The 13373-nt window shown below is 41.3% G+C and overlaps 1 protein-coding gene across 50 annotated transcripts in view; it reads left to right on the top strand.

Annotated features, from left to right (window-relative positions):
• Positions 1 to 10584, top strand: part of rims2a (regulating synaptic membrane exocytosis 2a) — a 181721-nt gene extending 171137 nt beyond the window's left edge. For 49 of the 50 annotated variants that reach the window (XM_074654666.1, XM_074654636.1, XM_074654665.1 and 46 more), the window contains 5 exons: positions 5826 to 5967; positions 6178 to 6290; positions 6984 to 7085; positions 7243 to 7382; positions 7964 to 10584. In XM_074654666.1, coding sequence (XP_074510767.1) covers positions 5826 to 5967; positions 6178 to 6290; positions 6984 to 7085; positions 7243 to 7382; positions 7964 to 8167 — 701 coding nt within the window. In that variant the 3' untranslated portion in view covers positions 8168 to 10584. The remainder of the gene's footprint in view (positions 1 to 5825; positions 5968 to 6177; positions 6291 to 6983; positions 7086 to 7242; positions 7383 to 7963) is intronic. The other variant, XM_074654621.1, reaches the window with a different exon arrangement.
• Positions 10585 to 13373: the final 2789 nt, after the last annotated feature.

Below are 13373 nucleotides of genomic sequence, written 5' to 3'. Positions count from 1 at the left end.
TCCTGTCTTCTGAGGTGCTAATAATTTGCAGCCGTGTGGTCTCTGTCCTGTAGATTTGAGACTAGATATGTTGTATCTGTACTAGTCATGCTGTTGGGAAATCGGAGAGTACTCTCAAGGCCTTAAATGGAGACCTAGATTCTTACTTTTCTTCTAGCACAATTTTGAACTTGTTTGAAATGCTCTAATCTTTAATAACAAGGATTTTAATTTGTCGATAATGTTAAAGCTCAGGTTCATAGTGTTCTTCAAAAACATTTTTTGTTATATTAGGTGAAATTCTCATTACATCCTAACAGCAATCAATAAATCAAATGGTCTGACAAAAAAAAAAATCTGTTATCTGTGGCTGTTGCTGTTGCTGGACTGTAATAAACCCGTTCAATCATTTCATTCGGTTTCGAATCTGTTGGATCGTTTTTAAAATCTCGTGTACTCTCGGTAGTTTCTGAACATTACCAACCCTAGCTTGAAGTATCATCTGGCACATTTTTCATATTTCATCTAAGTTTTCGTGTTGTTTTCACGTGAGGTACAAACTCTATCATCACACTCCTTGAACACACGTTCACGTGCCGTATTGAACAAGAGGACTGTAATTAACCTTATTTTTCCTTCGGGTGTCGCGTGTCAGGTGTAGTGGGTGTTTTGACTGTGGAAAATGTTGAGGTGCCCCCTTTCTTTCTCTCTCTGCCACTGTGCAGTGGGTGGATGGGTACGAATAAACTGACACCAAAGGTGTGAAAGATGAAACACACAACACGTACCAAATGTGGTGAGTGGATCTACTGTCGCCACGTATGCAACCATCTTTGTCTCATCTTTGTTGGCATTTCTTCAAAAAAGTGCAGTTGACAAAACGAACAATCTAACAGCATTTAGAATTACTCTTACTTTTCGGTTAATTCACGTCGATCGCAGACCTGCAGATCCAGATTTTGCAACACATACTGAATCATACAAAGTAAGGCACTCACCTCACATCATCAATCAATTTAATTCTAATAATATTTATCATTTAACAATGAATCAGCAGGCAGAAGATTGTGACTGTCTTTACAAAATTCCATGGCAATCCAGCCAATAGTTTTTGAAATATTTCTGCTAGTATGGCTAAAAAACTTACAAAATACACATGATTCTCTTAAAGATAGAACTTCTCCTTTAAATGAGCTATGTTTTTGATTCATTAAAATATACATAATATGTAGGTTAATGTCACTCTTATTTATCGGGAGCCCTAAATGATACCCTTTCATAAAGAAAGACTCTAAGAGGACCCATTAGAAATGACCCAATTGTTTGTGTTGTAACTGTGTTTGTCCAGTTTCCTCCTAGCTGCAGATGTGAAGTGTTGTTTTTGGCTGCGCTGACCTAGATGAAACCTGCAAATGGACGCCATGCATTATGCGGCTTCTTGGTGGAAGTAGGTTGCAGTGTCTCTTAGGGTGGAACTTTTGCCTTAGTTATAACACTACAGGGAGCTTGCTATATTTATAATTGTCTTGTCCTGTGCCTATTCTGCCAGACACACGTTCAGAACAAAAGCACCGCAGTTGGATCTCTGGCAGCGTGTCAAAGCAGCACACTTTAACTTCATTTGTTACCAAGCTGCTGCAGTAGTGACAGTTAGCAGAGGGGCTGGAAGTTTATTTTAAAGGCATACATTAGCTTTATGTGCTGCCCCCTCACACACTGTGCCAGGAGCAGATTCATCAGTATTTCAGGGACCACCTGTGAGGAAATCTTGTCTCTTACACTGTTGTGTCTATCTGCTCTGGACTGTGTAAAATAGGCTGACCTCAGGTGGCCCCAAATGGTAGAAATAAACCGAGAAAGAGGTTCATGTTTAGATAAGTTTGACAAAGAGCTTGTCAACTGTGGTTTGGGATTAATCAAGGGGAAAATGAATTTCTTGTAACACAACATAGCTGTGTCACAGAGGCTGTGGAAAAGAAGACGGATGAAGTGTTCAGGTTGAGCGCGAGGATACGATCATCCACTTCACATTCTGCAGCAGCTCTGAGAAACAGCCAGCAAAAAAGCAAAGTGAATTCCTCCCAACACACGCAGCACAGCCGTGTAGCGCTGTAGTTTTGGATGACAAACAAAATAAAGTAGCAGTGAGTTTGGCACGTGAGCACTGAGTGACCGCCATGTGGCCGAAGCCCTCTCATGGAGAAGCAGGGCTGTTGGCAGAGCTAATGACAGCTTGTTTTCACTGGCCTGTGGATAAGATGGGGGAGATGAGGGAGGGATGGAGAGAAAAGGAAGATAACAGGGATGAATAGCACAAAAGAAACAAAACAGCAAGCAGAGGAGATCAAAAAAGAGAAAAGCAAAATGATAAAAGAAGAGGTTAAAAAAAATTGTTGAGAAATGAAGTGAGGAGGAGAGGGGAGGAGAGGGGAGGGGGGGGCTCAGTATCTCTGGGTAGAGCTCGTTTACCCGCAGAGCCAGCCGAGGTGCGCCTGAGCAGCCCGGCTTTCTGATTGGTGGTGCGCGATGCAGCTCTCTCCCCTCCCCCCCGTGAAGAAAGAGGTGCAGTAGGAACGTCAGACCCAGACAGCGCAAGACTCGGCTGCTGAAGCAACATTTTTTGTGAAGCTCTCCCTGAGATGCAGTCTACGGAGCATTTAGGGACAGACTAGGTGATAGTGCAGACCTGTTCTCTTACAGTCATAGAGTCATCCATCTACTGCTGGACTTAGGAATTTATCAAACAGATCAGATTTTGTAACCTTCATCAGTAAGATCTAGAGAAGGCAAAGCCTACATCTAGTGCATTCGAAATCACCGCATTGACAAGGACGCCCACCGGTCACCATGGGCAGGCAGGGGCATGATACCTCTGCTGCGGTCCCTGGGATGCGCATCCAGCGCTCCCAGAGCAAGATGAGCCTGTCTGCATCCTTTGAAGCGCTGGCAGTCTATTTCCCCTGCATGAACTCCTTCGATGAGGAGGACGGAGGTAAGATGACATCTGGGGAAATGTCCCAGCAGCAGCATCAGCTGCTGGCTGGCTGGAGGGGGCAGCAGTGCTGTTTAAACTGAGGGATGGCAATAGAGAGGGATGTGATGGATGTAGGATTAGTGGGAAGATGCAGAGGTATTGATCGTAGGGGAATTGAGGCAGCGATGTAATTAGTTTAATTAGGATGACAGTTCAATTAGGATAATAATGTGATGCTTGAGCTGTGTGCGACATAATAAACTGAAATTTAACATCTATGCCTGCATCTCAAGAGTAGTCAACTCATCATGCAGGCTTGTTGTGAACTACTGCTTCTGTTGTTGCTAGTGCCGCTGGTGTTGATGTTAACATGGATGCTTATACTCTACTCATGCTAGTCAATATCCCCTTGATGATTTAAAAATCTGGCTCCATGAATGAAAACAAAAGGATTTAGTAGCTGGACTGAGTCATTGTTTAGTATCTTGTGGGCGGTGATATTTATTTAGCTTTAGTGGAATTCAACATCGCTCTATGACTGAAGTGATGACTCCTACTGTATGTGTTTCTATTTATGCCTCCCGAGATGCTCTCATCATTTCCTATTCTAGTGGCAGGGGATTTATTCACAGAGAAATAGAATAGGTCATGGATTTGCAACGCAGAAGATTGACTCTTTTATTATCTACATATTTTTGCCTGTTTTTTTAGCCACAGCTTCACACACACACTTCTCCTCACACTCCCACTGTTTGGCCAGCGAGCAGTTCTCCACTAGTCTTTTCCTGTCTGGCGAGGCCCAGATTTGAGGGCAGTGACCTTCTGGTGACGAGCCAGCCTGTCTGACTTTTAGGCCGCGTCCGTTTCATGTTGCCAGATACTTTACAAAAGTGCCTCGCCGCACACATTGTCCAACTGGTGTTGATAATGCTCCCGTCTTTGACACGTTCACCTCTTCTGCTGCTGCGTGAAATGCAGTAGTGTTTGTGTTTGTGTCTATGATGTAGATACGTATGTGTTTATGGATGGGAACATGATTTTGGAGTCTTTAAAGTCTATACCATGGTGTGTTCATGGATCAATCTATTGCGATTTGAAAAATGTCAGCAGTCTTTTGTTGACGTTATTATTGATCATCCATTCATTGATATTATAGTAAGTATAGTAATGGCTGCATATCTGTCAGCAGTATAAATGATAACATATGCATCTCATAAATTTGTGCAACGAAGCATGAAAACTTGCTTAAAAACGGTGTGTTTTCAACGTTTATTGATAAAAATCCAACTGGCTGATTTGATTGGCCGAGGTCTGCGAGCTGCGATTTGCTACATACGTCAGAGACGACCTCTGCGGCTTCGTCTCCTATTGTGAAGTGTGTGAAGAGCAGGAAGAGGAGGCGGAGGCCAGCTGAATGCCTGAGATCTCAAGGCTGAAAGGCTTCATGTGTGTTTATGCCCGTGTGAGACGGGACACAGCGAGGATCATCTCTCTCCTCCTCAGCTACTCCTCTGACATGACGAGGCATGAAAGAGGATGGAGAGTGAGGTGCCACACAGGGGCCCTGTGATGAAGCTGGATTAGGAACGCTGTAGTATAGGTGGGATTCATCCAAACTAACCGGGAAACGATTAAGTGAAAATGGCATAAGGTCTATGGATAGTTTGTCATGATTTTACATCTGAGTGATTCAAAAAGTGACTGTGCAATTATTGTTGCCTGGCTTTGCAGTGATTATCTGACATCTGGGAAATAACATGATGCTCTCATTTTTCCATTCATTTAATTACAGATATGAAAAAAAGAGATGCAATAACATTTCGTAAAATGTGTCTGATTTCATTTCAAGCTCCTAATCATCAACGCTGCATGTTGTGATGACTTGCTCTATGCTCAGAGTGAAGTAGGGCTGCTCCCTCTTAGTCGATTAGTCGACTAATCGGCCGTTTTGGTCTTAGTTGACTAAGATTTCTTTAGTGGTGAGTCATTTTTTAATTATTTTTTCATGCTGAATGACTTATTTCTAAGAAACTCATGTTTACATCTCTGGTAAACACAAAGTGGTGCTTTTGTGTGATTCTTTGCGGAGAAACTCAGCTATACAGATCTGTCGATTAAATCAACTAAGCGATTGGTCGTCAAAATCCTACGAGTGTTCGTCGACTAAGAATTTCTTTGGTCGAGCCCTAGAGTGAAGGAGAATTTGCTCGCCTTTTTCTTAATGGGATATAAAATGAACATAATTTTGCACAGTATGTGTTGTGTGTGTGCTGGTTGCAGGTGTGTCTCTAGTGGTTGAGCATTCATACTTTTGTGTAGGTGTGTGTACGTCTACCACAGGCGAAGCCACGTGGCCTGGCCCACGCGCAAACACCCTGTCAGGGAGGCTGGGTGGAGATGAGCAGCAGCAGGGTTAATGGTTGGAGTCAGCTGTCGACCTGGATCAGTTAGGATGGGGAGGTGGGGGGCATATGCTGGATGTTTATGGGTGGAGAATGGACTCACTACGGCTCCCACAAGACCCCCGTAGGCAGTCGGTAGCAGAGACCCGAGCAGGGCTGCACATGTACAACAGATACGCTGTAGAGCTTGCTGATTTGGTGACCTTGTTTAATTGTTGTGTGAAATTGCCACAACGCATCCCAGAATAAGCCATGCTCACGTTTTCATTCACAGAGTAGTCCTTGTGTTTTTGCTTCCCCTCTGGAATGATTTCTCTAGTAGCAGACGAAAGCACAGGAACATCAGTAATAATCCGTGTGAGTGCAACTCGCTGTGTGAGTCACAAAATGATGCAATGCCGTGGATTGACAGTCTCTCTCTCTCCCTCTCTCTCTCTTTTTCCTTTTTGCCTGTGTCATTGTGTGTTCAGAAGCAGGCGGTAAGAAGTTACGCAGCACGATCCAGAGGAGTACAGAGACGGGCCTGGCGGTGGAGATGAGGAGCAGGATGACTCGGCAGGCCAGCCGGGAGTCCACAGACGGCAGCATGAACAGCTACAGCTCCGAGGGAAAGTAAGGAGACTCGTAATCTGAGGACAGTCAAAAAGCTCCTACACACATATTTTCCTGGGAGCAGTCTGAACATACACAGCAAACACCGCAAAACTTGATTTGGTTACTCATATTAGGCTTCTTAATTCTCATGACCATTAATATGCTGCAGCCGTTTGCTTCGTCTTCTATCAATATCTCTGTGGTAACCGGTGTGTCTTTCTGTTTCAGTCTCATCTTCCCTGGTGTGAGGCTCTCCTCAGATGCCCAGTTCAGTGACTTCTTGGATGGTCTCGGCCCCGCCCAGCTGGTCGGACGACAGACGTTGGCTACCCCACCTATGGGTGAGAACAAGAATCCTTTTATTCAGTACATTCATGGTACCTGGTAATCCTCGGAATAGCTCTTTGCACTAAGAAAGGAAAATGTCAATGAAGCAAGGTCAAAGGTGCTCTACGTGATATCCGGAGCATTAATATAGCAGGAAACAACTGTTATCTATGTAGAGATATAGAGGAGTAATGTCTACCTCAGCAGAGAATGAAGTCACTCTCCCTCTGTGTGTGTTGTAATCTGAGCTTCTCCGTGCTTTGTTGACATAGCCGGGCCGGCCGCGCATGCGCATAGCCCCACTAGCTAGCTCACAGTCATCACTCTGCACTGCTCTCATACGGCAGTTACAGCGCCGTCTCAACCGACGGTACCATCGCGGAAGCAGTGCACACATCCTCCAGTTCCCCCCCCCAGGTTAACACGGTTAGCTCTGTCAACAGTGTTGCCTTTGTTTTCACTGTTAGCAATGTTAGCTACGAGCCACTGGCTCGCCCTGTTGAGCGCCGTGCAGAGGCAATAGAAATGCTCCCAATCTCGCATTTAGCACCTTTAATAATCTTGCAAGTCTTACATTATTATATTCCTTATATACTGTAAAATAAATAGATATATACGTATACTTCACTAACTTATAAATTTACCTTATATGCTGATAAATATCAAGTCAGCAGTGTGCTAAACGTTCTGTTATTTTTGTGATTCAGGTGACATCCAGATCGGTATGGTGGATAAGAAAGGAGCACTGGAGGTGGAGATCATCAGAGCCCGTGGCCTTGTGGGAAAACCAGGTTCCAAGGCACTGCCAGGTAACTTAAGCTCTCACACTGTCATTATGACAAATATTTAAATTCAGCGTAAATGTTAATATACAATGAATGAAAAATCATGTTCCTTTAGGGCTGTGCGATAAGAATAAGAGGCTGTGCATATTGTAACATTTTCTTTTCTCTCCTCTCTTCTCAGCACCATATGTAAAGGTCTACCTTTTGGAAAACGGAGTCTGCATAGCCAAAAAGAAAACAAAAGTAGCAAGAAAAACCTTGGACCCTCTTTACCAGCAGCAACTGCCGTTTGAGGAGAGTCCAGGAGGCAAGGTTTTACAGGTAAGAAAGTTCTCACAGGAATTAAAGCAGAAACTCTGAATCAATCTTACTAAAACAACTTAAAGAAGACCTATTATGCTTTTGTGCTTTTTCCCTTTCGATTAGTGTGTTATATAGTTTATAGCAAAGTCCACGCCAAAGGGAGTTACTCTCCCCCACAGAAACACTGCTCCTGAACTGCCTGAAACGCCTTAATTGAAGTCCCGCCTTTTCTTCCATAACGTGGTGATGTCACCCAGTAAAACATTTGCATAATACCTGCCTAGTGGCTAGTTTGGCTCACCCTAAAACAAAGTTAGTTAGAGCGGAGCTGGAGTGGAGTCTGATGAGTTTGGCTCAGTTGACCAATCAGAGCAGACAGAGCGTTTCAGACAGAGGGTGAAAAGAGGAAATGCAGCACAGCCGGTATGAGAAAAGTAAAGCGTTTTTTGAACATTAAAGCATGTAAACATGTTCTAGTAGAAACCCCAAATACACGTATGCAACTGGAAATAAGCATAATAGGTCCTCTTTAATTTGTCACCGTTTCAACTTGTCTCATCCTTTTGATTAATTTCTTTTTTCTGTGTTCTTCTCTGCAGGTCATCGTTTGGGGCGACTACGGACGTATGGACCATAAATCATTCATGGGAGCAGTTCAGATACTGTTAGATGAGCTGGACCTGTCCAACATGGTGATTGGCTGGTTTAAGCTCTTTCCTCCTTCCTCACTGGTGGACCCTACTCTGGCCCCACTGACAAGAAGAGCTTCCCAATCCTCACTGGACAGTTTCTCTCGATCATAGCAGCGTGTGGACTGATAGCGTTGTTGTAGCAGCCAGTGTTGCGATTACAGGTCACGCCCCCCGGTTACACTGCATGCTTGATGTTGTGTCTTCTGAGCCTGTTTCTAGGGGTGCAAAAAACGTGATCCTGTGTTTTGAGCAAAAAACGTTGCGCACATTGTGCACGTGGCGAAGCGTTGTCGCAAGCGCCTGGCGGCCGGGATTGCCGGGTGTTGTTGTTGTTTGTTGGAGGAAGCTGGAATGAACTCCTTAGCACGAGGAATCCGTCAGTTCCAGGTTTTCATCCAATTCGAAGCCATGGGGGTCAGTACTGGGAACCGCTAAACGAGTTCTACAGAAGCCCTTTTCGAATGAAAAATAAATGTTTTGCTTTCTTTTTTTCTTTTTTTTCTTTTTGTTTTCTTTTTTTTTATGTCAATGTACTTGTATCTGAAGGGGGTGACAGTGTTTCTAACCAGATGCTTGGTCACGCCACGCCAACAGACCTAGCTGTGTAGATGGAGTTTCGGAGACCATCACTTTGGGTGAGGTGTGTCCCAGCTTGTATCCACACTCCCCCAAAACCCCAAAAGAAATACCCTGCATACTCTAGGTTTATGTACTGAATCAAACCGTACTGGTAAATCACCAGAAAGACTTCAAAGTTAATCAGAGGCAATATTGAAGTGGCTACCATCAACACTCCAGGATATACAGTAACGATCCAAACCCCATGAAAAGATGTAAAATCTACCATCATTCTTTCTCTGTTGATATATTGTATGAAAATTAAATGAGAAAAAAATATTTTTTTCCCTTTTAGTTCATTTGCATGGACACAAATTTAGCTGAATTAAAAAAAAAAAAAAAGAAAGAAAATTATTTTCTTGAGGCTGCAACTTGCAAAAAAGATGAAGAAAAACAAAACAGATCAGCCATTTTCAACAATTTATATTATTTTTAAAGATAAATTTCACTAGTGCATGGTTTTCAAGGGGAGTGAATGCAACATCGTGATTAAAAAAAACAAACATTGTTTATCATTCTTTAGACCATTCATGAGTCTGTGTTTTACAGACATGCAGATAAGGGAAACTTAAAGGAAACTTTTGGAGCTATTTAACAGAAAATGTTTATGTGACAAAAAGTGATAATGAAAATAAATGTAAGTTATTTATTTCATTGTAAAAGGCTCATGCCTTATAAAGATAAACATTATGTGCAAATTGTACATGTTTCTCTTTTTCTTCCTTGTCCCAGGGTACTTCTCATTGTACTATTCATCGCTACCATCGTTCAGTCCCCTGATATTGTCCAGATTTTAGGACTGTTGGTTATTTTACAGTTCTGTATTGTTTCAGTATGTATTTTATTTTGGATTTGATTTGTTTAACAAGCATGTTGAAAAGGATTTTCTGCAACATGGCTTGGGCACACCTTACAGTAACTCAGCATGTTTTGATAAAGATGATATTTGGAATTTTTGCAGTTTCTTGTACAGTGCATGTCAACTTCATTACTTTTCTCCCTCACCTTAAAATTGAACTCTACGGCAAATTAGTTCTTGGTCTTCTGCGGCCAATTATTGAAGTTTTAACAAAAACATTCCACCCCCAAGGTCATATTTTCTTTCAGGTTTTTGAGAAAAAAAAAGTGACAAGGAAAATATTTTATATTTAATGGAGGTTGACGAAACAGTTGTGATTGCAAGTGTATTTTATTTCAGTATTGTTGACGAACATGCAAAAATAATCTGTATTGGTACAGCAAGAGGTCTATACCTAATCAAGAGGCAGCAAAACATGCAAGAGATGTATGTTGCTGTGGTTCAATTCTACAGGCACTGTTTGTGAAGATGAGCTAATCACAAGTTCAAATAACAAGGGATATTGCCACAGAAAATGTTTTTTTTTCTTGTTTTAATGAAAATGAAATTAATTTACTATATTTTTGTTAGTTTTATTTAAAAGCCAAGACCAGTTTATTTTTTATTTTCTATTTTTAGTAATTATAAAATACTTCTCATGTCTGGGAAGTATATGAATCTTATAGTTGCAGTATGTCTGAATGAAATTGAACTGAGGCATTATTCCTTTTCCATATGACGATGATGCGTTTTAATGTCCAAGAAAACCTTGTCGCTGTAACAAGCTACAGTATATATTTTCATTTTAATTTTCATTGTACATACCTTTAGATGTCAGAATTTGAATAAACAAGCTACCATGGCTAGATTGATAGACTCTTTTGGAACAGGAAAAATGCCTCACATGATGACAAAGACATATGTTATTTATCCTTTTGAATGCCTTTTAATTTTCTCTTTTTGGTGCAATGTGTTAATGCCAAGGCTATGTCTTGGTTAAGTATGGTTGAGTACAGAGATTTATGTAAGTTATTTTTCAAATTAAAAATAAAAAAATTGATATTACACTGATGCCAAGAGTCGGGTGATGATAAGATACACACACACATACACATTCACTCTCACGAGTGTAACATGCTTTCTATGGAAACTGCAGAAAAACTATGAACTGATCAGATTTTGGTCAAGGTCACTATGACTTTACGTCCGTCCCATTCATCTAAGGAATACCTTGAGGGAATTGTTTTACATCTGACATCCACTTGGACCAAATGGAAGGCGAAACTCTGGTGCTTTTTTGACAAAGGCCGCTAGATGGCGCGGCGGTAGCGCTGGCGCCATTTTGGACTGAAACCGACAATGAGTCTGTGGTCATGGGTGTATAAAGAGACGTCTGTAAATCAGAGGATCATTATTTTTTAGGTAAATCAACTTCCCAGTAGGAACACTTAAATATACCTCATTTAAATCATTATGTCCTAAAAGTACTAAAATGAACTAACAGCTGAATCCAGAGTAATTTTTTTCGACATAATGAACGTGCATCAGACCCACGGGACTGCACCGCCCTGCTGATACGACATATCCAGTTCTGTTAGTTTCCTGCCAGCTGTATGCGGCTGTAATAATGGATGTATTGGCTGTAATTCATAATTTGTATTATCTTATAGTACACCCATGGGCTGTATGCTGTAAGCCTGTACCGTGGTGGATGTAATAACGTCTCTGTTCTCTAACAACCGGCTATCGGCCAGTAGCTAGTAGTGCTGGTAGCATGACATAAACAGACTTTAATGTAGTTGTAGGCTATTTACTAACACGCAGGGAAAAAGCACAGGACACAACCTCGTCTACATCCATGGTCTGTAGTCTATTGGACATTGATTTTGGAGGTTTGATGTTTGAGGAAAGAGTTTGAGATTGCTCTCAAAATGTGTGCTGGATTTTTCTAACTTCCAGTTATATCCATCACTCACTTTATGCTCCTCTGGGAAGCAGCCAGGCAAAAAAGTAAGTAAATAAATAGTTGTAATAGTATGCATATATATAATATTTTTATAGTTCAACACAGGCCATTTTGGTTGAGACATTAAAATGATGACAATGGAAGAGAAATCATTTTGTATTACTTTTGTACCGCACGTTTCAATTACAGTCCAAAATGGCGGAGGCGTAGGTCTGCTGCTAGGGGCTGGCGTTGCAATGGAACGTATAATTGACTTTCACTTCTTAGCAATATACTGTACGTTCTTTGCTTGGACTCTAGGAGTGGTTAAGTGGTTCAAAGGTCACTGTGACCTCACAAAACCCGTTTTTGGCCATAACAAAAGAATTCATGTTATTAATGACAATTTCACACAAATGTCTAATAGGAAAAATGATGAAGTGATATATTTTATTTTGGACAGAAATGCCATGGGTTTCCCGTTTTTTTTGTTTTTTGTTTTTTAAACTAAAAACTAAAAAAAGTTTTTTTGTATTGTCACAATCAAAAAACTAAAAACGAGAGGACCAAATTTAAAAGATGGTCCAGTTTTGATTTTTGCAGATGAGTTTTTTCTTTTTTCCGAATGAAGTAAGGCAAACACGTGACACGGAAGTAAAAGAAAATATATCAAAATAAAAGCTAAGAGAATAGGATGGGCATTGTATAGAAGTCCAATCTCGGAACACATCTGTCTGACGACGATAAGCAGACATTTGCATCCATACACAGATATACAGTTATAGAAATTAATAAAAGTGTAACCTTATATAAGCTCTGTGCATAACGGCATCACTGTAACATTAGTCCGCTGACTTCCGGTTTCCTCCACGCGGCCATATCGTTAACGTCACCTGCTTCGGAACATGATGGCATACTTTTCGCGATGCTTGCAAGATTTACCGCTGGTAAATGTCAACGACAGGTACAGAATTGTCAACGTACCCAGCAAATGGGAGGAATGTTTCAATTTGTTCTTACCAAGTTACGTCCACAATTACGAGCTGAGTAGCGTTAATTAGCTAGCCTAGCCTGATGTCTGTAACGTTAAACTCGTTGTTTTTCTTCGTAGAGTTTGGCTAGATTGAAAGACAGAGGACGGACAGTATGTTCATTTTAATGAACCGACTTTGTATTTGTTCTCAGTATCAAAGAAAGACGAGGCCGGGTGTACGTTAGTGTGTGTGAGGGCTTCATGCTACAGGTGTTACGGTTTATCAGGCGACCCGGTTAACTGGTGACTTTCAGCCGAATGAGTCTGGTTGTCGTAGTTACGGCAGCTGTTAAAAGCAGGAAGAGAATACGTAGCTGTCCTTGTGAACACCTCTTTGTTTAGTATTTCATTAAAATGTTTAAACATACCGGATTCGTCTTTGGAGCTTTGGAGTCTCGTTTGGGGAAACGTGTCCGCTATATTCTGCTCGCGTTTGGAACGTTGCTTGTTATGATGAATATGTTGAAAACAGGAAGTGCAGCGTTGCGTTCTTCATTCCTTTAAGTAAAAAAAAAAAAAGAAAGGAAAAATAAAAATAATAAAAAAGTACATGTTTTACAGGAATCGTACTCAAACCAAAAGCACAACTTGTGTGACAGACAGGAGTTTCCTCCAGACCAGTGAATGTCATATTTATCTCAAACATCATACGCTAAGTAGTCACTCTGAGACGCAGTAGGCAGCCAGATTAACTTGTGACCACACTGTCCGTGTACTTCAGACCATCTGATTTCCAACACAAATAAGTGTGTTTATGTTTATGTTGTTGTATTCACGTGGAAATATTGAAGTTTGAAGATCTCGCATCAGCTGCACGATTAAGAAAATGTTTCAGACCAAAAATGCACTAGATTGAGAATTGACCCAGACAACAACACAGAAG

The sequence above is a fragment of the Sebastes fasciatus genome, chromosome 12 (genome assembly GCF_043250625.1).
Source record: "Sebastes fasciatus isolate fSebFas1 chromosome 12, fSebFas1.pri, whole genome shotgun sequence".
NCBI classification, from domain to species: Eukaryota; Metazoa; Chordata; class Actinopteri; order Perciformes; family Sebastidae; genus Sebastes; species Sebastes fasciatus.
Note: the sequence above shows the minus strand (reverse complement) of the source record. Positions and strands in the feature narration are given on the sequence as shown.